Source organism: Diachasma alloeum, unplaced genomic scaffold (assembly GCF_001412515.2).
Source record: "Diachasma alloeum isolate Michigan unplaced genomic scaffold, Dall2.0 Dall_scaffold_00289, whole genome shotgun sequence".
Classification (NCBI taxonomy): domain Eukaryota; kingdom Metazoa; phylum Arthropoda; class Insecta; order Hymenoptera; family Braconidae; genus Diachasma; species Diachasma alloeum.
In genome coordinates this window covers 121,542-139,161 of record NW_021680428.1, presented here as the reverse complement: position 1 = coordinate 139,161, position 17,620 = coordinate 121,542, and the positions used below count along the sequence as shown (strand labels likewise).

The window sequence follows — 17,620 nt, the reverse complement described above, 5'->3', positions numbered from 1 at the left end:
GATCTCGTGCGGAGAAAATTTGGGATAACTCGGCTATATTTAGACACACGGCGGGATCTTCGAATGACAAGATTTTTAAACGCTCAATAGACTTTTATTCGAGGGATTTCAATGGATATTCACGAGAATTAATTATTCATTTGTCGGTATAAAATTAGAAAACGTTGGTGATTTGATTTAGCTAAGGATGGGACACTTGTAGGGGATACCGTCTTTGCAACAGTACTCTCGACCAGCTGACAAGTTGGTGTTGACCCACTCATCTTTACAATTTTTGATGAAAAGATATGCCTGGAATAAAAATATATTATTTTGCAATTAATCAAGACAAGATGGAATAATAAAGCTTAATTTTTACTCACCCTTTCTTTGTGACAGTCACGATCAATGGAGCCGCAGAGGATGGCTGGACTATTCGGTAAATGTTTCACGATCTAGATATAAAAACAATCGTGAGAGATTTAAATACAACGCGATAGTGAAGTTTTTTAATAAACTGAACTTACAGCATCGAGACATTTGTTGGTGCACAATTTATTGCCAACTGGTGTGCAGGGGAAGGCTTCAGCGTGCTCGTGAAGGAGAGCAGGATTCCCCTTGGGCGGTTCCTTGTGTCCCTTCTTGAACTGACCGCTCAAGAAAACTCCACAGATGCATCCCACAGGAATTTCTGTTGTAGACACGTCTGTGATGATATCTGTAGTCACTTCTGGAGGGGACATGGCCATTAAGTCGTTCTCGTCTTGAGCAAGAGTAAGTGCCACACACATGCAGAGCAGCAAGACTGCTTTTGAAAGGTTCATGATGATCCTCTGATGATTGATTTTCAATGATAAAATCAGCTATCGATAAATGGAGTTGTATTATTCCCTATCACGTTGAATTAAAACTACACGAAAGGGTAGAATCTGATCTACCTATCGGTTAAAAATTCTCCTTGTCACTGACACAACGACAGAATGAGCCCTCTTTCAAAATCCACTTGTATTTATCAGCAATGCCAATGTTGTAACACTGAATTGAACGAATAACAATTTATGAAATTCCAAATGTGCAATTCTGCATTTAGCCAGACCCACTTTTAGTCTCATTTAGTACGTCACATCGTCTGTTCTACATTCTGCATTGCCTCAGGGTCTCCAGAATTATTAACTCTACTGAGGATGAATTTCCCCTCGCCCTCCAGGACAATTCTTTCGGCATTAGCTACCAGTTGATACCCACATTTAATTATTTTTCTCACTTCTAGTACTTGAACCATTATCTCCACTGTGTCCCCAGCGTAGCAGGGATTTTTATAACGCAATTGTTGTTCAAGGACTATCGTTCCAGGCCCCGGCAATTTTGTCCCCAGAACTCCGGATAACAATCCGTTCAATAATGCTCCATGAACAATTGGTTTTTCACTTGTCGTATGAATTGGATTGTAATCGTTTGTTAATCTACAAAAGGTGATTATGTCGTCTTTTGTTATCTGTCTCGTTACAGACACCTTTGAACCAACTTTTAAAATCTGTCTTGCTTCATAATTAATGGTCCTTATTTTTATACAAGAATTGATCAATTGTCCGGAGAATTTAATTCGTTGCAACATTTTTAAAAAATTGAGTATTGAGCAATTTAAATAATTTCATAGCATTAATCAATTAGTTATGTTCACTCCCTCTGGAGGCACAATGATCCTTCAAAAAAATCAATGCCAAATTTTTAATTCTACTATTCGTTGAATTTTTAAATATCTCCAATTGCTCGACAAGTTGAGGGGTAATAATTTCAGTCTTTGAGGTATCTGTTACTAAAAACGTGAGCGTTGTTATCGCTGACAGGACAGTTTCTTCATCAGCCGATCGTAATAACGAGAATACCAGTGGCACTCCTCGATTACGTAAAATGTACTCTTTGTTCACAGGATCTGTAAAAAATTAAAACACATCAATGCGCACTTGGAAATCAATACGCTCTCGACATTAAATAGATTCCGTTCACCTGAACATAAATTACAGAGTCCTCCAATAGCGAATCGCACGAGGATCGTGTCACCCTCAGAGAGGACGCATAAAAACAAATCAATTATGTTCAATCGCCGGATGTAGTCGTAATTAACGGGATCGTAAGCGAAATTTGCGAGGTTTCCCAGAACTTGACGCTTAGCTTCTGGAAAAAATTAATCAACCAAATGGAACGAAATGTTCTCTGATGACTATTGTCATCGCTCGATGCTCCGAAATACCTGCGGATGATGTTGTTTTGAATTCTGTTGTCAATAATTTCATGTAGTCGTATCTCCCAACATCACTGTATCCAGTTCTCTCTATTAATCTCTTTTTTGTTGAGAACATTGCAGTAATAACTCAACATTTCCTCAATATCGAATAGATGAGTTTGTTTTTTATTCTCAAGTCCGAGGTTATGTCACACAATTCTTCGCGGGACTATATTGAAATCCGCAGGCGCCATCTGCTCGGTATTTGATTTCTCCGTTGATCATGCATTTTTCCATGTTTCCAGCAATTTTTCAATTGCACAAATTGAAAAAAAAATAAGTGGAAAAAATTGTGGACTGAGTCTAGTCGTTTTTCTAATGATTAGATAGGATTATAGATTAATTTGAAGATGCATCACTCCACACGTACATGAAAGAATCTATTTCGGCAGGTCGAGGAAATGATGAATAAACTAATTGGCATCCCTACTTAACGTTACTTGACCTTAAAGACCTTAGGGCGACGCACGAGGCCTTCTCTCGGTGTAATTATAGGGACTTATGAATAAGATCAACAAGTGAATGAGTAAAGACGCCGAAGGGGATATTTATGGTGCCTTGGGCATCGTCATAACAAAAATAATTTAAAAAATACTAAACTTTATAGCTCTCCTATTATACCAGAATTTTCGAATTATAATTTATTCTTTTTGTTAATCATCCTATGTATTGATTTATCTATTTCGTGACCTATTGAGAGACTACTTGTGTATGCAAAATTTTATTTTTGACAACAATGAATTAATCGATCAATTTGATCAATCAATCAGAGTGTCATTGGATTAATAAACGAAATAACACTTCCTCACGGGTGAGGAACGTATGCAAGTAAACTCACGCATTTAATCCCTCTGATTAACGCAATCATTAATGAAGGCATGTATCACATCCCTGATGTGGTGCTCGGCATCCAGTCAATGAGAGGCCCTCATCTTTGCAACCGTGGGTGGACATATATAAGCCCAGAGGACCCACTGGAGACACTCCAGTTGTGCTCACGGTCCAGCACCATGATCTGACCTTACCCTTCAGTATCAGAAGTCCCTCGTAACCGTTTCGAGATAATAAGCGGTGCCACGTAGATATAGTGATTCGATTCGATTTTTATTTATCAAAAATCATGGAGTCGTATTCTCCGAGGATATGTGTTGCATTTTTGCTGGGAACGTTTTTGGCGAGTTCTTCGGGACAATTTCCGGCTTCACCGAATATTATTGTCTTCATGGTGGACGATATGGTAATACTATTTTTTTACTTTTTTTTTATAAATATCTCGCAAGATATAAAAATTTCTATTCATACCTTTTTGTTAATTTTTTCTATAGAAAAACGTTTGTTATTAAAATGAAACACAATTGTTAAATTTTCCAATGCAACAGCCGAACGGATCTTTCCTATTCTCGAAACTTTTACACGTACAATTAATAATTGCAGCGAGGAAGACTGTTTTAACTGCATGTCAAAAGCCTCACTCAAGACTTACTTAAGACAATTTACATGGGCTGCGTTATCAACGCCCACGACACAAAATGAGGATACAAGAGTGACTCATTTAATTGGAAACAACAAATAAAATTCCAGCGATACGTAACAACTGCATGCGCGTCTGCACGGTCTGAGACATTGGGCTAATGAAACTTGAGACTCAAGTAATTTTCCATCAGGGCGAATTAATTGTGCGATGAGTTGTTGGTTTTAATGGGACGGTTTTTCTTGGGATGTATTGTAGGGATGGAACGACGTGGGGTTTCATGAGTCGAATGAAATACCGACGCCCAATATTGATGCATTGGCGTACAATGGGATTATTCTGAATAGACACTATGTGTTGCCGTCGTGTACACCTGCGAGAGCTGCCTTCTTCACCGGGCTCTACCCCATTCGAATGGGTATATTCAAATAGTACTTTTTCTCTTTTATTTTTTTGTTGAATTATTCCAATTGCAAATATGCTGTTGTTTAGGACTGCAAGGAGATAGTCTGAAAGGTAGTGATGCTCGAGGACTTCCCCTCAATATCAGAATCCTCCCAGAGTACCTCCGAGAGTTGGGATACTCAACTAGACTCGTTGGGAAGTGGCACCTTGGTTTTCCAACTCCTCAGTTCACCCCTCAGCACCGTGGATTTGACTCGTTCCTGGGCTTTTACAACGACCACATCTCTCAGTACAAATACTACTACCGCGATGGGGTAATTCTCATTGTTTCGTCAAATAATTCATTCATTGCAGTTGAGCGCTTTTGTTCTGCAGAACATGTCGGGCTTTGATCTGCAGCGAGGCGATGGCCCTGCCCATGATATCCGCGAACGGTACGTGACCAGAGTTTTCACCGAGGAAGCTATCAGAATAATTGAGCGTCACGATCCTAAGAGTCCACTCTATCTCCAAATCAATCATCTTGGGTTCCACGCACCCCTGGAACCACCGCACGACGGCTATTTTGGGGGCTACAGATATCAGAATTTCAGTTATCTCCATGGAGAACGACGCAAATACGCCAGTGAGAATTCAAATCAAATGACCGTTACATCTTCTGAAGTAGACAAGCAAAAGTTGAAAAAAAAAATGGTGATATTTTTTTCAATTCCAGTGATGGTATCAGAGATCGATACATCTCTGGGAAGCATTGTGTCTGCATTGGGTGATCGCGCACTGCTGAATGACAGTATCATCGTCTTCTTGACTGATAATGGTGCTCCAACCGGGGGTGCAGAGGGAAATGCCGGATCGAATTGGCCATTGCGCGGTGTAAGTGCACTGATTATCCTCCCCTCCCATGCATTTAAAGTTAATTATAAATTGACAATATGTCAAAGGGCAAGTATTCACTGTACGAGGGAGGAGTCCGAGGTGTCGCAGCCATCTGGTCCCCGAGACTCAGAAGAATGGCCCAAGTATCCAACAACTTGATGCACATAACAGACTGGCTGCCAACTCTGTATCGAGCTGCAGGAGGAAATGTGAGGGACCTGGGGGATGTCGACGGTATTGACTATTGGGACCACTTCAGCCGGGATACAGAGGCCCCGCGACAGTCCCTCCTCATAAACATTGACGAGCGAAAGAAAACGGAAGCCGCCATCTTTCGTCGATACAAGCTCATTCGAGGCCATTCCGATGAGGGAAACAATGACTACTACTTCGGAAGCAGTGGAAAGAATGTCAATGTACCTGCTTATGACTATAACATGGTGCACAGCAGCGCTGTTGTCAGTGCTATTCACTCGCATCTTGGGCATCCGATTGTGCCCCAGAGTGGTATGTCAAAATTGAGAGAGCAAGCACGGGTCTCTAAATGCCTGGACATGAGACTTTTCAGGATCAACGGCACCAATCCCTGTCGCAATGAGACGGAATGTCTTTTTGATATCGTTCAGGATCCTTGTGAGGTGGATAATATCGCGAGATTACATCCAAAGGTGAGGTGATGTTCTCTAGAACATTCTGTGTTGTAATATTTTACGCAACGAGTTTGCAAAAGTATTTTATTGCATTGGATTTTTAATAGACAGAAACGATACTTGATCCATATATTCATAAACTCACAGACTAATTCTGACAATAAGCCCACACGACCGGAAAAAATACAGACTGCGCACGCGATCGAAACGCAAGTTCATAACTTCCTCATTTGATTTCCCTTCTATCGTATCTTGAAAGTTATTTTCATACTGAAAACGACGCGCATTCTATTTCCATGTAAAAGGTCAAAACATTAATATTATTATAATGTTGCGCAGATTGTTCGAGAGCTCGATTCAATCCTAGAAAGATACGGAAATATGCTTACTAAACAGCCAAATATTCCAACAAATTGGAACGCAGATCCTCGCAGGCACAACAGCACGTGGGTACCCTGGCTGCACCCAAATCTCTACGAAAGTCGTTACGGTTACAATGGCAGTGCAGCAACAGTTATCAGTACTCTAGCAGTTTGTGTACATATCGGAATGGTACTCCTCATCGTAGGTCTCCGAGCGTTCCTCTGACTCAATAAAAATAGGTTCCCGGAGTCGAATAGAAGAAGTGCCATTTTCTATCGATTTACAGATACTCGAATGTAACGTCAATTACGTTGAATAGTAAATTATCAATGATCAATTAAGTTAATTTACCATTATAGCAACTAACGATTTTATTTAATTAAATTATTCATTTAGTCAATCACTGTTGCCATTATCAGTCCGTGAAAAATAAAAAATACTCAATTTTTGAATTTTATCATGGTATTTTTTGTTAATCCTCGTCCACGCAATGATTTTCTAAATATTACGTAATGGATTAATTCGTCGTGGAAATAGAGAAGTACATCTCCAGCTGCCGCGCGCTGATATCCAGTGAGGAATTAGTCGCTGAATGAGTCGCATCCCAGCGTGCAACAAGCTGCAACTCTATGTCAGGGCTAATGAGTCCTCAAGGTCACGGAAAAATGAAAAGTACGATAAATATCATCATATCAAAAATTACAAGTTGAAAATTTGTGAAAGTCATTGGGCGCGCTTCCCTGTTGTTCGAGAAAGCATATCGATATAAACTTTTACTACTGACGAGGTCACACTATCTTGGACTAACATAAGAGTTAAAATAACATTCATTCGCTATCAACGCCCGTCCGGGAGCTTACTCAATATGTACACCACAAAGATGTCGAGGACAATTAGAATATTCGTCGCGTTAGTTTGCATTCTGACTGTTTCACTGTGTCTTTACTTTGTGATAACATTTGAATTGGATGATGTCGATGATGCAGATATTGGGAAACCTCACGTTATTACCATTATTGCTGATGATATGGTGAGTACTCTCTTCACTTTAAGAACTTGTTTATTTAGGTGACGAGGCCAGTTCTCGGCAAGCAATGTTATGTACCAGTAAAATAAAAATGTTTCATGTAAATTCATGCAAATGTGAGAGTGTTATTCTTTTCAAACGGTGAAACATTACGAACTGAGTGCTCACACCATCGACATGTGTTCTACTGCATCATTTGTAAAATTCAGTTTAGCCGTTTTAATATGTGACGCGATATCAATTCATTCCGTTGGTGCAGCGCGAGTTCGGGAGCGTCCGAATATTATAGCAATCGTGGGAGATGATTTCGTGAGAATTCTCAAATCCGGGTGCAATGTCAAAACGAACGCCATTCATTAATTCAATTATTTAATTTTAAAGGGCTGGAATGATGTCAGTTATCACGGTTCCAATGAGATCCCAACGCCGAATATCGATGCCCTGGCTTACAACGGGGTGATTCTACACAGTCACTACGTTCTGCCGATCTGCACACCTTCCAGGACCGCTTTTTTCACAGGGCGTTACCCCATCAGAGCAGGTACACCACACACATAATCGATGCGACAGTAACTTTGGCATTTCCATTCTTCGATTATTGATGTCTTAAATTGTTGGACATTTACTTGTATCATGTGATTGTCACGCGAGTGTCTCACATGACCGAGGCATTAAGACAATTCTTGACATCTCCAGGCACGCGTACCGAGCGTTTCAGTATACAGTTGAATTTATTTCATCGTTCATCAAACAACTCCCCCGTTTTGAAGTATACTCTCATCAATGGGTCCTAATTATTGTGATGTTTCGATGTTTGTGATTTTGAATTGAATAGGTATGCAAGGCTTTCCCTTGCGGGCAGGGGAGCCCCGTGGTATTCCATTGGGCACAAAATTACTTCCCGAGTATCTGAGAAACCTTGGCTACTCCACGAGACTCGTCGGTAAGTGGCACCTAGGCTATCAGAGTGATGACTTCACACCGGCGAGACGAGGATTCGACACGTTTTTTGGATACTACAGCGGTTACATCACATACTACAATCACACAATAACACAGAGCGTGAGTTATATAATTCGTTGCTCCAAGAGACAATCCCATTCACTCCTTATCTTTAATTGCGGAAAACAATCATCTACGTAATGACAGGGGCAGACTGGCTACGATATACACCGTGATAATCAAACGGAACTCAAACCAGATTGGACTGGCCAGAGTGAATATGTTACCGATGTTTTCACGGATGAAGCTGTGAGAATTATTGAAGAGCACGATGGCCGGCGTCCGCTGTATCTGCAGTTCTCTCACCTCGCCCCGCACGCCAGTGATGCCACCGAAACACTGGAGACGAGGAATTTCACTGCGGTTAATGAAACTTTTCATTACATACAAGATATTAAACGCCGTAAATACGCAGGTATTCATCGAAACTCATTCTTGTTTCATGTGAGGTAGAGAGGGGAGAAGATTGTCACGTATGTAATTATTGTCATCAGGTATGATGACTGCACTGGACGAGTCCGTTGGACGCGTCATGAAAGCCCTCAGCAGTAAAAATTTATTGAAAAACTCGATCGTCATCTTCCTCGCTGACAACGGCGCCCCGACATTCGGCCTCCATGAAAATAGAGGATCCAATTATCCTCTCCGTGGGGTAGGTCATTACTCAAAAAAAAATTGGCCAAGCACAAACAACAAACAAGCTCAATATATTGAAATAACGTTTCAGCAAAAGTTGTCGTTCTATGAGGGGGCGGTGCGTGGTGCGGCGTGTGTGTACTCACCACTCGTAAGGAATCCGGGGAGAATTGTTAACGACCTTGTTCATATGACCGATTGGCTGCCAACGCTGTACAATGCAGCTGGCGGTAATGTCAACGACCTCGGTATCATTGATGGTGTCAATCAGTGGCCTACAATTAAACGAGGACAATCTGGTAATAGAAAATCATTGCTCGTCAATATCGATGAGACTGTCGATCGAGAAGCGGCTATCCTTGGGGGATACAAACTTCTCAAGAAAGGTAATTATTTCTCGTTGTAAAAAATAATTGTTATAATGGGATAATAATGGTAATAATAATAATTTAAGGTGCGATGCCGTTATACGACGGCCACTCGGGTAACAATGTTGACGACGGAGACCCCTCAGCCCCTCCTTACGACTTGGAAAAAGTCATGTCTTCCCCGAGCAGCCGAGCCATTTTCAGGACGACGGGGATCCTCACAAAGTCCCGGAAAATGCTCGATCTTCGGGCGAAAAGTAAAATCGTCTGCAAGCCTTTCACCGAAATCGCCAACTGCTCCGAAACGTGTTTATTCAATCTCAGCAGTGACCCCTGCGAGACAACCGACATATCCAGCGATCATCCTGACGTGAGTGACACGATGATTAATCATTTTTCATCCTCTGTTTTACAACTCTGATTTCAGTGATATTATTTGATGAATATTTCAGTTGGTAGAATTGCTGGAGGATATCATAGAGGGCTATCGAAGCGTCCTTATAAATCAGACAAATACAGCCGTTGACACGAGATCATTTCCAATGTATCACAATGGCACCTGGATGCCTTGGCTGCCAGCGCATCAGGCAACTCAGCGTAAATTTGATGATACCTTCAGTAAAATAAATGAGAGATTTTTCCATTACTAAAACCCTCAGTATTGAAATAAAAATTGATGAATCATGTATAAGTGAAAATGAAGGAAAAATGTTGACTGACTCTCATTTTCCAGCAACTTGTGCACCGTTGAGTTGGGTCATTGTATCGACATTATGTAGATGAGAATCGCTAATCGTTAAGTTGTATAGGTTGATATGATTTTAATAACCACTCCCCTAGCGCCTTGGCTGTAGCATTGGGTGCATTGGGTGCATTAATTACATCCATTGATTCCACAGAGATCTCTTGATCTTGATATTGTAACGTATACATAACAGCCATGTCACACGCATTCTAGGCAATTTTCCGCAGTCGTCAGCACCCGGGACTAATAGGCAAGCCATGTGAAAAAAGAGATTCAATTATTCACGGTAAAGCGGTTAATGCCGATCCGTCCAATCCAACCGCTGGATATTGTTAGAATGGCCCATACACTAATCTTCATTCATTCGCACTCAATGACATTGGGCTTTGTCTCTTTGTTTCGTCCCTAGGAGAAAGTGTTCTTCAACTCTAAATTCAGCCGACTTCCTTGCGCCTCTTGTCACGCTTCATTTGACAGCAAAATCGCGAAGCATTTGCCCTGTGGAATATATATATGTTTATGTGGACTCTGGGGGTTGCGGACGCTCGCGAGGGGTTGGGTAAGTCGCTTTTAATAGCCGCACCAACTCGCAGCTGCCGCTCTTCTCTCGGTCGCGCTTCTGTCTATACTCTCCCCCTCTTCAACGAGCTACCATTTGTCCCGTTCCTCCTCATCCCCCCCAACGTTGTCTTTGACGGTTTCTTCTGCAGAGCAGTTTGCATAAACCAACCACAAGAATGAGCATTTAAAACGGAAGCCATTGACATTGACTAATTAATTATTGTTTTTCCGTTTTACTGATGGACATTTTTTTTACAATAACCGCACGTCCATCCGCGGAGAAATTTAATAATTTATTTTCCTGGTGAGTATAAATGGCTCGTTGATGACGACGGTTTTTTGTAAGCAACTCAAGATGGAAAAAAAGGAGGAAGAAGCAGCAGGTATACTGCTATATACAAGTACTTATTATAGGCTGGCCGGTGGAGTGAAGGTGCGGGATAAGTTTGGGCCGAAAACTTAACGACGTAATGAACGTCTGACAGAGGATTATTTATCGGTCGGTGGTGGGAGTGGAAGAGAAAAGAATGGTAGATTGAGAAAGGTAGAATGGAGAAAGAGAAATTGAGGCAAAGAATGGGGGAGAGAGGAAAAAAATGGGAAGGTGAAGCAGGCAAAAAAAAAAATAAAAGTAAAATAAAGCTCTGGTATTGTGAACACGATCATACTAATTATCAATATGAATGGTATTTTAGGGCGGGGGGGAGCAGGATGACTTGAGCCGATTGGGCTTGTTGAGTGCAAAGAGGATTCACTTTTCAAAATCTACTGTATTCCTCTATTGATCGTCCAATTTAAGAGTTACAATTGAATTGGCTAAATGTAACAATGTCGGTTGATATTCTTCTGAAGGAATATGGGAGGGCGGAGTTGGGGAATCTACCTTGGGCAAGCCGAGATAATTACCCGAGCGGTTTCTTTTGTTGATACGTTTTTCTTTTCTACCTGTGTTTTTCAGGTTCCATTGAAATGGGAGAATCCAGTCCGTTGCAGGACTAAACAAACTATTCATTTATTTATTAGCATGCCTGAGAGTGTAATTTTTATAATGATAAAGAAAAAAAATCAAGTCTTGTTTCATTAAACAAAAACACATCTCCATTGACTAATTTCACTGGGCCAAAAATTGAAATTGAGTCGTCAAGGTGCTCTCCACAGGTATCCCCCCCCCCCCATCTACCAATAAAACGGTGTAAATCATTTGTAAGGATTCAACGTGTGGGGTGGGTACTCCACACATTCAACTCCCCCGTTGATAGAATAGGTGGTGCGCGTTTAACTTTGAAACGTAAAAAAATTGTGAATGAGTCCAGGAGGAAACGGATGACAGATGGTTATTGGATAGTGGTTGGATTGACTCGAGAGCACGATGGTGGGGATGAATTTGGACCCTCCTTCATTTCCACCATCTCCACGCATCCTGACTTTCAACGTGGTTGCCCCTGTCAGTATGTATCCTGACTCGATACTCGAGGACTTTGCTTCTCAGGATCTCGTCTACCCGCGCCGACTCTATAGACCGCGCATCCACCAAGTCGGCATCAAAATCGCGGGGTACAACCATCACAATCTAGTTTACCACCGAGTGAGACACTTGAATTTTCGGACACCTGTAAGACGAGCGGCAAGGATTATTTCAAACTAGTGATGAAAATGTACATGTGGGCCGGCGACAATCAGTGACAACAGGCATTATCATGTGTTCAAAGACATAAAGATCGAGGGCTTCCCCAAATAAGGATGTAAGGATTAATTAAGAGCAGCAAGACATCAAAAATGCATGTAACAAAGTGCGAAGAGACACCGTGGCCTGTGATCATTATTATTTTACTCTTGTCTGTTGACGGAGGGGCGAGCATCAAGTGGCTGTAAGTACCCAGATGAAGAACAGGGATGAATCGCGAGCTAATAATTACCTACTATTTTTGGGGAATTTAGTTGAATGATGGAGTATTTCTCGGTCTTGATAATGTCCCACACACGCAGAGCTTCTCGCTCATTCATACGTATGATTAATGCGATCGCTTTAATGAGAAACAAATAGAAGGATTGAGAGTCCACGGGCGATCTCTTTAATATCCTCCCGCAGGTAGAATAGATTAATAAATAAATATTCGATAAATTGTGGCGATGTGTGGGCAAATACAGATGAGCTATCGAATTATATTCTATTTATTTTCCTACATTTTCATTTTCACCTTTTTTTAACGAGCGAAGAAAGAGGGAATGGTGAAGCGTGCGCTCAATGTAATTATATTTCTGAGAGGTGAATTTGATGGTTGTGGAGGTTTAAGGCGCGGGGAAATGATGAATGAAGGAGCGATGGTTGTTTTGCGTGCAGATAGGCGAACAACCCGGAGCAACACCGAAAATTGTACAAGGTGGTTGGAATGTGTTTTCTAGATTGAGTGCCGGGGGATTGTTGAAACCCACGATGGAGGCGAACGGTGATTACCAAGGGGGAGGGGGAGGGGGCACATATTACTTCGAGATTGTGATTTATAAAGGCTCTTTCAGTGGCATATGATGCCACACAAAGATATTAATTTTTTTTAGCTCGATGAGAATGAAAATTCTTGAGGTAAGAATTATTTAGTGTCCTCATTCATTTGTTCATCCTGTTGTGTCTAATTGAAAATTTCTAAACCTGTACTCTCCTCTAAATTGAATTGTGAAAGCTACCGGAATATCCTCAAAATATTCAATCTTTTTGCGCGCCCATGGGAAATAATTTACTCGGGAATTTTTTTCCGAGATTTGACATTTTTTTTTTATTCTCGCCTGAAACTTATATTCACTGATGACACACGACCTTCCAACGGATTAACGTTCCAGCCAGCGCTACAGGTTGTACAGACGACTATTATCCGTCCAATATAAAGATACAACTTTACGAGGCGTTTGGTGCAGATTAATTTGTAAAATCTTCAGGGCAGATGAGTATAGATTTTTTAATTCTTGGTGTTGTAGGTAGAGAGAATTTTACGTGCTAATTGCTCATTTCTATGCAACACGGGAGGGAATTATTTAATCGTTTGATGGCCCATTAAACCTAGCAAATGTTATTCAAGTTAAAAATATTCAATTTCAACTGCATATGTACGCGAAGCTGATTGTTTCTTGCGTATCACCCAGGATGATCTACTTGAACGGGTTTTTCAAGCCACGTTATCCATACATATTTATCGTGCGTGCTTGAGATTGGTACACGAGGGACGTTTATAATGGGCCACAATACTGGGATACCTCGACGGAATTCAAACGCGAATAAAATTGCAACTTACACGTATTACTTATCATGCATTTAATTACACACTTGTTAAATTTACGATTAATAGCTGTCGATGATATTCCTGACACACTTGTAAATTGTCGTTTTACGGGGAAACACTGTTATTTGGTGGTAATCGAGGGTATATTAAATGGACTGGATAATTTTAGGAATGATGTCGTAAATCTTGACAGCTATATTTTTTACAGATTGTTAAATATAATAAATTTCTAATCTGAGGAAAATGTGTCATTTTGTCAGCATAAAAAATAAGATATGGTAATTTCTTTTTTCCTGAAATCGCGGAGTGTCAAGACAACTCAAGATTGAATGAGAAATACTTTTTGTAATTAATGAGTGATTAAGAAAAAAAAAATCACATATGCTTCACTATATTGCTCCCAATTGCAGTTGTTAGACAATTGCCAACAGCCGCGTAGGTATGCACGTGGAGCGAGTCATTTTGATGGGGTGATTTGGGCCGAAATGGAATGAATTCTAGGGTTGGCGATTCGGCCATTCGCGTTATATGTCTAGACATATACCGTGGTCATTTGGACTTTTGAGGCGTTCGGTTTAGTTCGTAATTACAATACGCGCCATATCCGTGAGTTTTGAATGCCCTATAATTTTGAGTAGTCAGCCATACCGCTGATTTACGAGCGCAGCGCGCATTTCCACGGCTAAACGGCGAGAGAGCTGCTAAATGTCAACGATCATCGGTTTGTTGCAAGTATTCTCTGGTGTTCAAGGGCTCTGGGGAAAACTAACGACGCCCGTATATGGACGAGGGAGGCCTGCACGGCTGCGAAAAGCTCAGGGCTACTTGAGAGGAAGCAAGCACGAGCCTGTCGGGCCACGACCGACGTCATGCCCAGCATTGTTCAAGCAGCGAGGGATACTATTAACGTATGTCAACAGGCTTTCAGGAATCGACGGTGGAACTGCAGTAGTATCGAACGGGCGCCTCATTATACTCCTGATTTACTCTCAGGTATGACCCCAATGCCATCCCAAGTAAAAAGAAGTTGAAAAAAAAAGAAGCAATCCTAAAAAAAATATCTACTTCGATGTCTTCCACTCATTGAAATAAATTTTTAAAAAATCCATAGAAAACAATAAATACTCTACGTAAATGTATTCTCCCACCCAAGCGAACTGAATAATATGGTGATTTCATTATGGGGTAAAAGAGGCGGAGCCGATAACTCACAGAGCAATCCTCCGCGAGTATTCCCCTTTCAAACATGGGAAAGGTAAAAATATGCTTGTATATGGATGAAGTGAGTGAAACAAGAAAAATAACCGGAAAAAAGATGAAGTGAGAGAGGAAGGTTGAGGAGAACGGAGGAAGAAAAAAGTGAGATGGAAGGTTGGCCATTGAATGGGAAGACCCCGAAGCGACTGCGTAATTAGAGGCTATTACCAAACGAAAAAGATTAGGTGTTCACTCGCCAAACTGGCTTCCCTGCCTCTCGTTTTCTTCTTTCCTTGGGATCTTTTCCCGGATAGTGTATAGACACCCTAGCTATGGCCTCTCGATATTTCTCCAAATTAATCGGTCCATTCCCAACGATCATTCTGCCATGTTGGAATTAAACACACTATTCAACATTTTTCTCTTTCGCCTCGAGAGGGTTGAAAGGCTGACACATGGTTAAAAAACAAAAAAACAATATGTAAAATAAAATATTCCAACGTTCAATTAATCTCCTGACCATTCATCATTTTCCAATGTAATTGATAGGAACGAGGGAGCAGGCCTTCGTCTACGCCATGTCGGCAGCAGCTGCTGTGTGGCGACTGGCACGTGGATGTGCACTGGGGAATCTAGCGGCGTGCTCCTGTGCGACTCCACCGAGACGAGAACCTCCGTCACCCTCAGCCCTCACCGCCTCCAGTTCCTTCACCTCAAAGTCTGTATCCTTCGACGCTATGTCTGCGAGAAATTCATTCAAATGGGGCGGTTGTGGGGACGACGTCAGGTCAGCCTCGAGACTCGCCAAGAGATTCTTGCAGGGCTCCAGCCCAACGGGAACTGGCTCCACCGCGAAATTTATGCATGCTGTTAATATGCATAATAATCGCGCTGGTCGAAGGGTAAGTATTCTTTTCTTTCTCCAACATTATTGAAATTTTACGAGTTAATTCCCTCTAGAGAGATGAATAAAGGTAACGCGAGATGTTGAGTAAAAAAGTCATTTTTTACTGCTCTCCATATTTCAATCTACAAAAAAACACCGAAAAACGACTCAAAAGCTCACTTATCCCTCTCACAGGCTGTCGAACAATCATTGACTCTGGAGTGCAAATGCCACGGCGTATCAGGCTCCTGCAGTGTAAGAACATGCTGGCGTGGCCTCGACTCAAAGGGTCCGTCGGCAGCCGGTGCCCGCCTATTCCGCAAATACGCAACTGCTGCCGAGGTCAGACCGAAATCCGGCAGTCGTCTCCCACCGCTCTATCATCACGACAATTTGTTGTACACAACCAAGAGTCCGGACTACTGTATGCCAGACAAAAAACGGGGCAGCCTAGGAACAATTGGAAGGTGAGAGCCGGGATTATACTATTTATCAGACTAACCACATTCACATAATGGACATTCTACATTACTCTGCACTGCCTTGAACTCGACGTGGAATTCGTTGATACAACAGCATTTTTTTATCGCGGATTATGTCTCGAGAGTACCTGAATACCTGGGGGGATAAGTATAAAGAATTGAATGAGTGGAGAAGGCACAACTTTTGAAAAATGAATGAATAAACAAGAAGGAAACAACCCAACTGGTCATAAAGATATAGTGATATGAGCTCTTCATTGGCTGGAGAAAATTCTATAAATTATGGACTCTTCCATATTCATCGAACCGACTAAAAGGAGAGGGGAGCGAAACAAAAGTTTCAAAATGTTCAAGTATCGCGTGAAATATTTTTTTCCGAGAAAATAATGTTTGCTCTTTCAGCAGCTCCTCAATCCCCTTATTTGAAAATGAGACATTATATTGCTCAAGCATTGTTGTTCGATACACAGCATGGCCAATGAGTTGTTAAATTTTTTATTTCCTCACTTTAATCTAAGAGAGGACAGGGGGCCGGGCCGTGGGTGTACAGGAAATTGCTTCTTTTCCTATCACTTTCTTATGCACGTGCAAAACTTAATATGCCCATGGATAATGCCCCCAGGGGAAGATACAATATTTTATCTCAGGTGCTAATAACGTATTCCAGTTGATTTTTACTTTTTTCTCCTGTCTTCCTGTGGCGTGTGCGGGTACCTACGCTCGGGAACTCTTATCTCGCGTTTGCGGCCGCTCGATGTCGATCTTATTTATGTAGACACACAATTATAAGTGAGAACCAAGTCGGGAGAGAAATGCGAGGGGGACGAATAGAAATTGATTTCTTTTGGGGGTTGCTCTCTCTCTCTCTCTGTTTCTCTCCACAGGCATTATCTCCAAGGGATTATTGAGTTTTTCTCTCGATTTCGAGGCGGTTTAGGATATTTATTATATTCGATACGGACTTCCTCCTTGGGGTGAGACAGAGAGTCTGTCTTTTACGGGTTTCGGCGACCCTTGAATTATTCACGCTATTGCCGCCACCTTTTGTTCCACGGGTTTCTACTTCCGACTGTGAGCATTCTAAACACAAGAATTTTGTAAGAGAGAATGGGCCCACTAAAACTGGACAATGATTTTTTTCAAACAAATTATACTATAAATTACACATACATTCATTTCTTCTCCTAAATTCCAGACAATGCAACGGTAGTAGTTCAGGCTACGAGGGCTGCGAATACCTCTGCTGTGGACGCGGCCACATCACCAAAACCCGAGAAATCCTCGAGAGGTGTCAATGCAAATACATCAGCTGTTGTTACAGTGTACAGTGTAAAACATGCCGAAGTGTAATTACCACATACGAGTGCAATTGAACTGAACATGCATCCCCGAAGAATTTATTTATGAAATTAATGA

General features: G+C 41.5%; 4 protein-coding genes across 5 annotated transcripts; 3 read left to right on the top strand and 1 right to left on the bottom strand.

The window, feature by feature from the left end:
* Positions 1-73: 73 nt before the first annotated feature.
* On the bottom strand, positions 74-3,760 carry LOC107038988. The gene is made up of 7 exons (XM_015258392.2): positions 2,231-3,760; positions 1,987-2,154; positions 1,750-1,912; positions 1,225-1,538; positions 507-784; positions 363-434; positions 74-291 (listed from the first exon to the last, which is right to left on the bottom strand). Exons 1-7 carry the CDS (start codon positions 2,337-2,339, stop codon positions 178-180), a joined length of 1,218 nt encoding a protein of 405 aa, XP_015113878.1. The 5' UTR covers positions 2,340-3,760; the 3' UTR covers positions 74-177.
* LOC107038987 (arylsulfatase B) lies at positions 3,189-6,483 on the top strand. Its single transcript, XM_015258391.2, has 7 exons — positions 3,189-3,500; positions 3,993-4,152; positions 4,227-4,453; positions 4,515-4,764; positions 4,855-5,012; positions 5,081-5,683; positions 6,005-6,483. Exons 1-7 carry the CDS (start codon positions 3,384-3,386, stop codon positions 6,251-6,253), a joined length of 1,764 nt encoding a protein of 587 aa, XP_015113877.1. The 5' UTR covers positions 3,189-3,383; the 3' UTR covers positions 6,254-6,483.
* A 126-nt stretch (positions 6,484-6,609) lies between these two features.
* Positions 6,610-9,759, top strand: LOC107038985 (arylsulfatase B). Of its 2 annotated transcripts, none has more exons than XM_015258387.2 (8): positions 6,610-7,058; positions 7,437-7,596; positions 7,891-8,117; positions 8,205-8,472; positions 8,552-8,709; positions 8,785-9,079; positions 9,148-9,431; positions 9,514-9,759. In XM_015258387.2, exons 1-8 carry the CDS (start codon positions 6,894-6,896, stop codon positions 9,709-9,711), a joined length of 1,755 nt encoding a protein of 584 aa, XP_015113873.1. In that variant the 5' UTR covers positions 6,610-6,893; the 3' UTR covers positions 9,712-9,759. The 2 variants fall into 2 exon arrangements, with proteins under 2 accessions (XP_015113873.1, XP_015113874.1); XM_015258388.2 differs by lacking the exon at positions 6,610-7,058 and adding an exon at positions 7,160-7,364.
* Positions 9,760-12,143: 2,384 nt separating this feature from the next.
* Positions 12,144-17,578, top strand: LOC107038862 (protein Wnt-11b-1). Its single transcript, XM_015258172.1, has 5 exons — positions 12,144-12,235; positions 14,391-14,632; positions 15,386-15,738; positions 15,918-16,189; positions 17,400-17,578. The coding sequence occupies exons 1-5, from the start codon at positions 12,144-12,146 to the stop codon at positions 17,575-17,577; spliced, it is 1,137 nt and encodes a 378-aa protein (XP_015113658.1). The 3' UTR covers position 17,578.
* Positions 17,579-17,620: the final 42 nt, after the last annotated feature.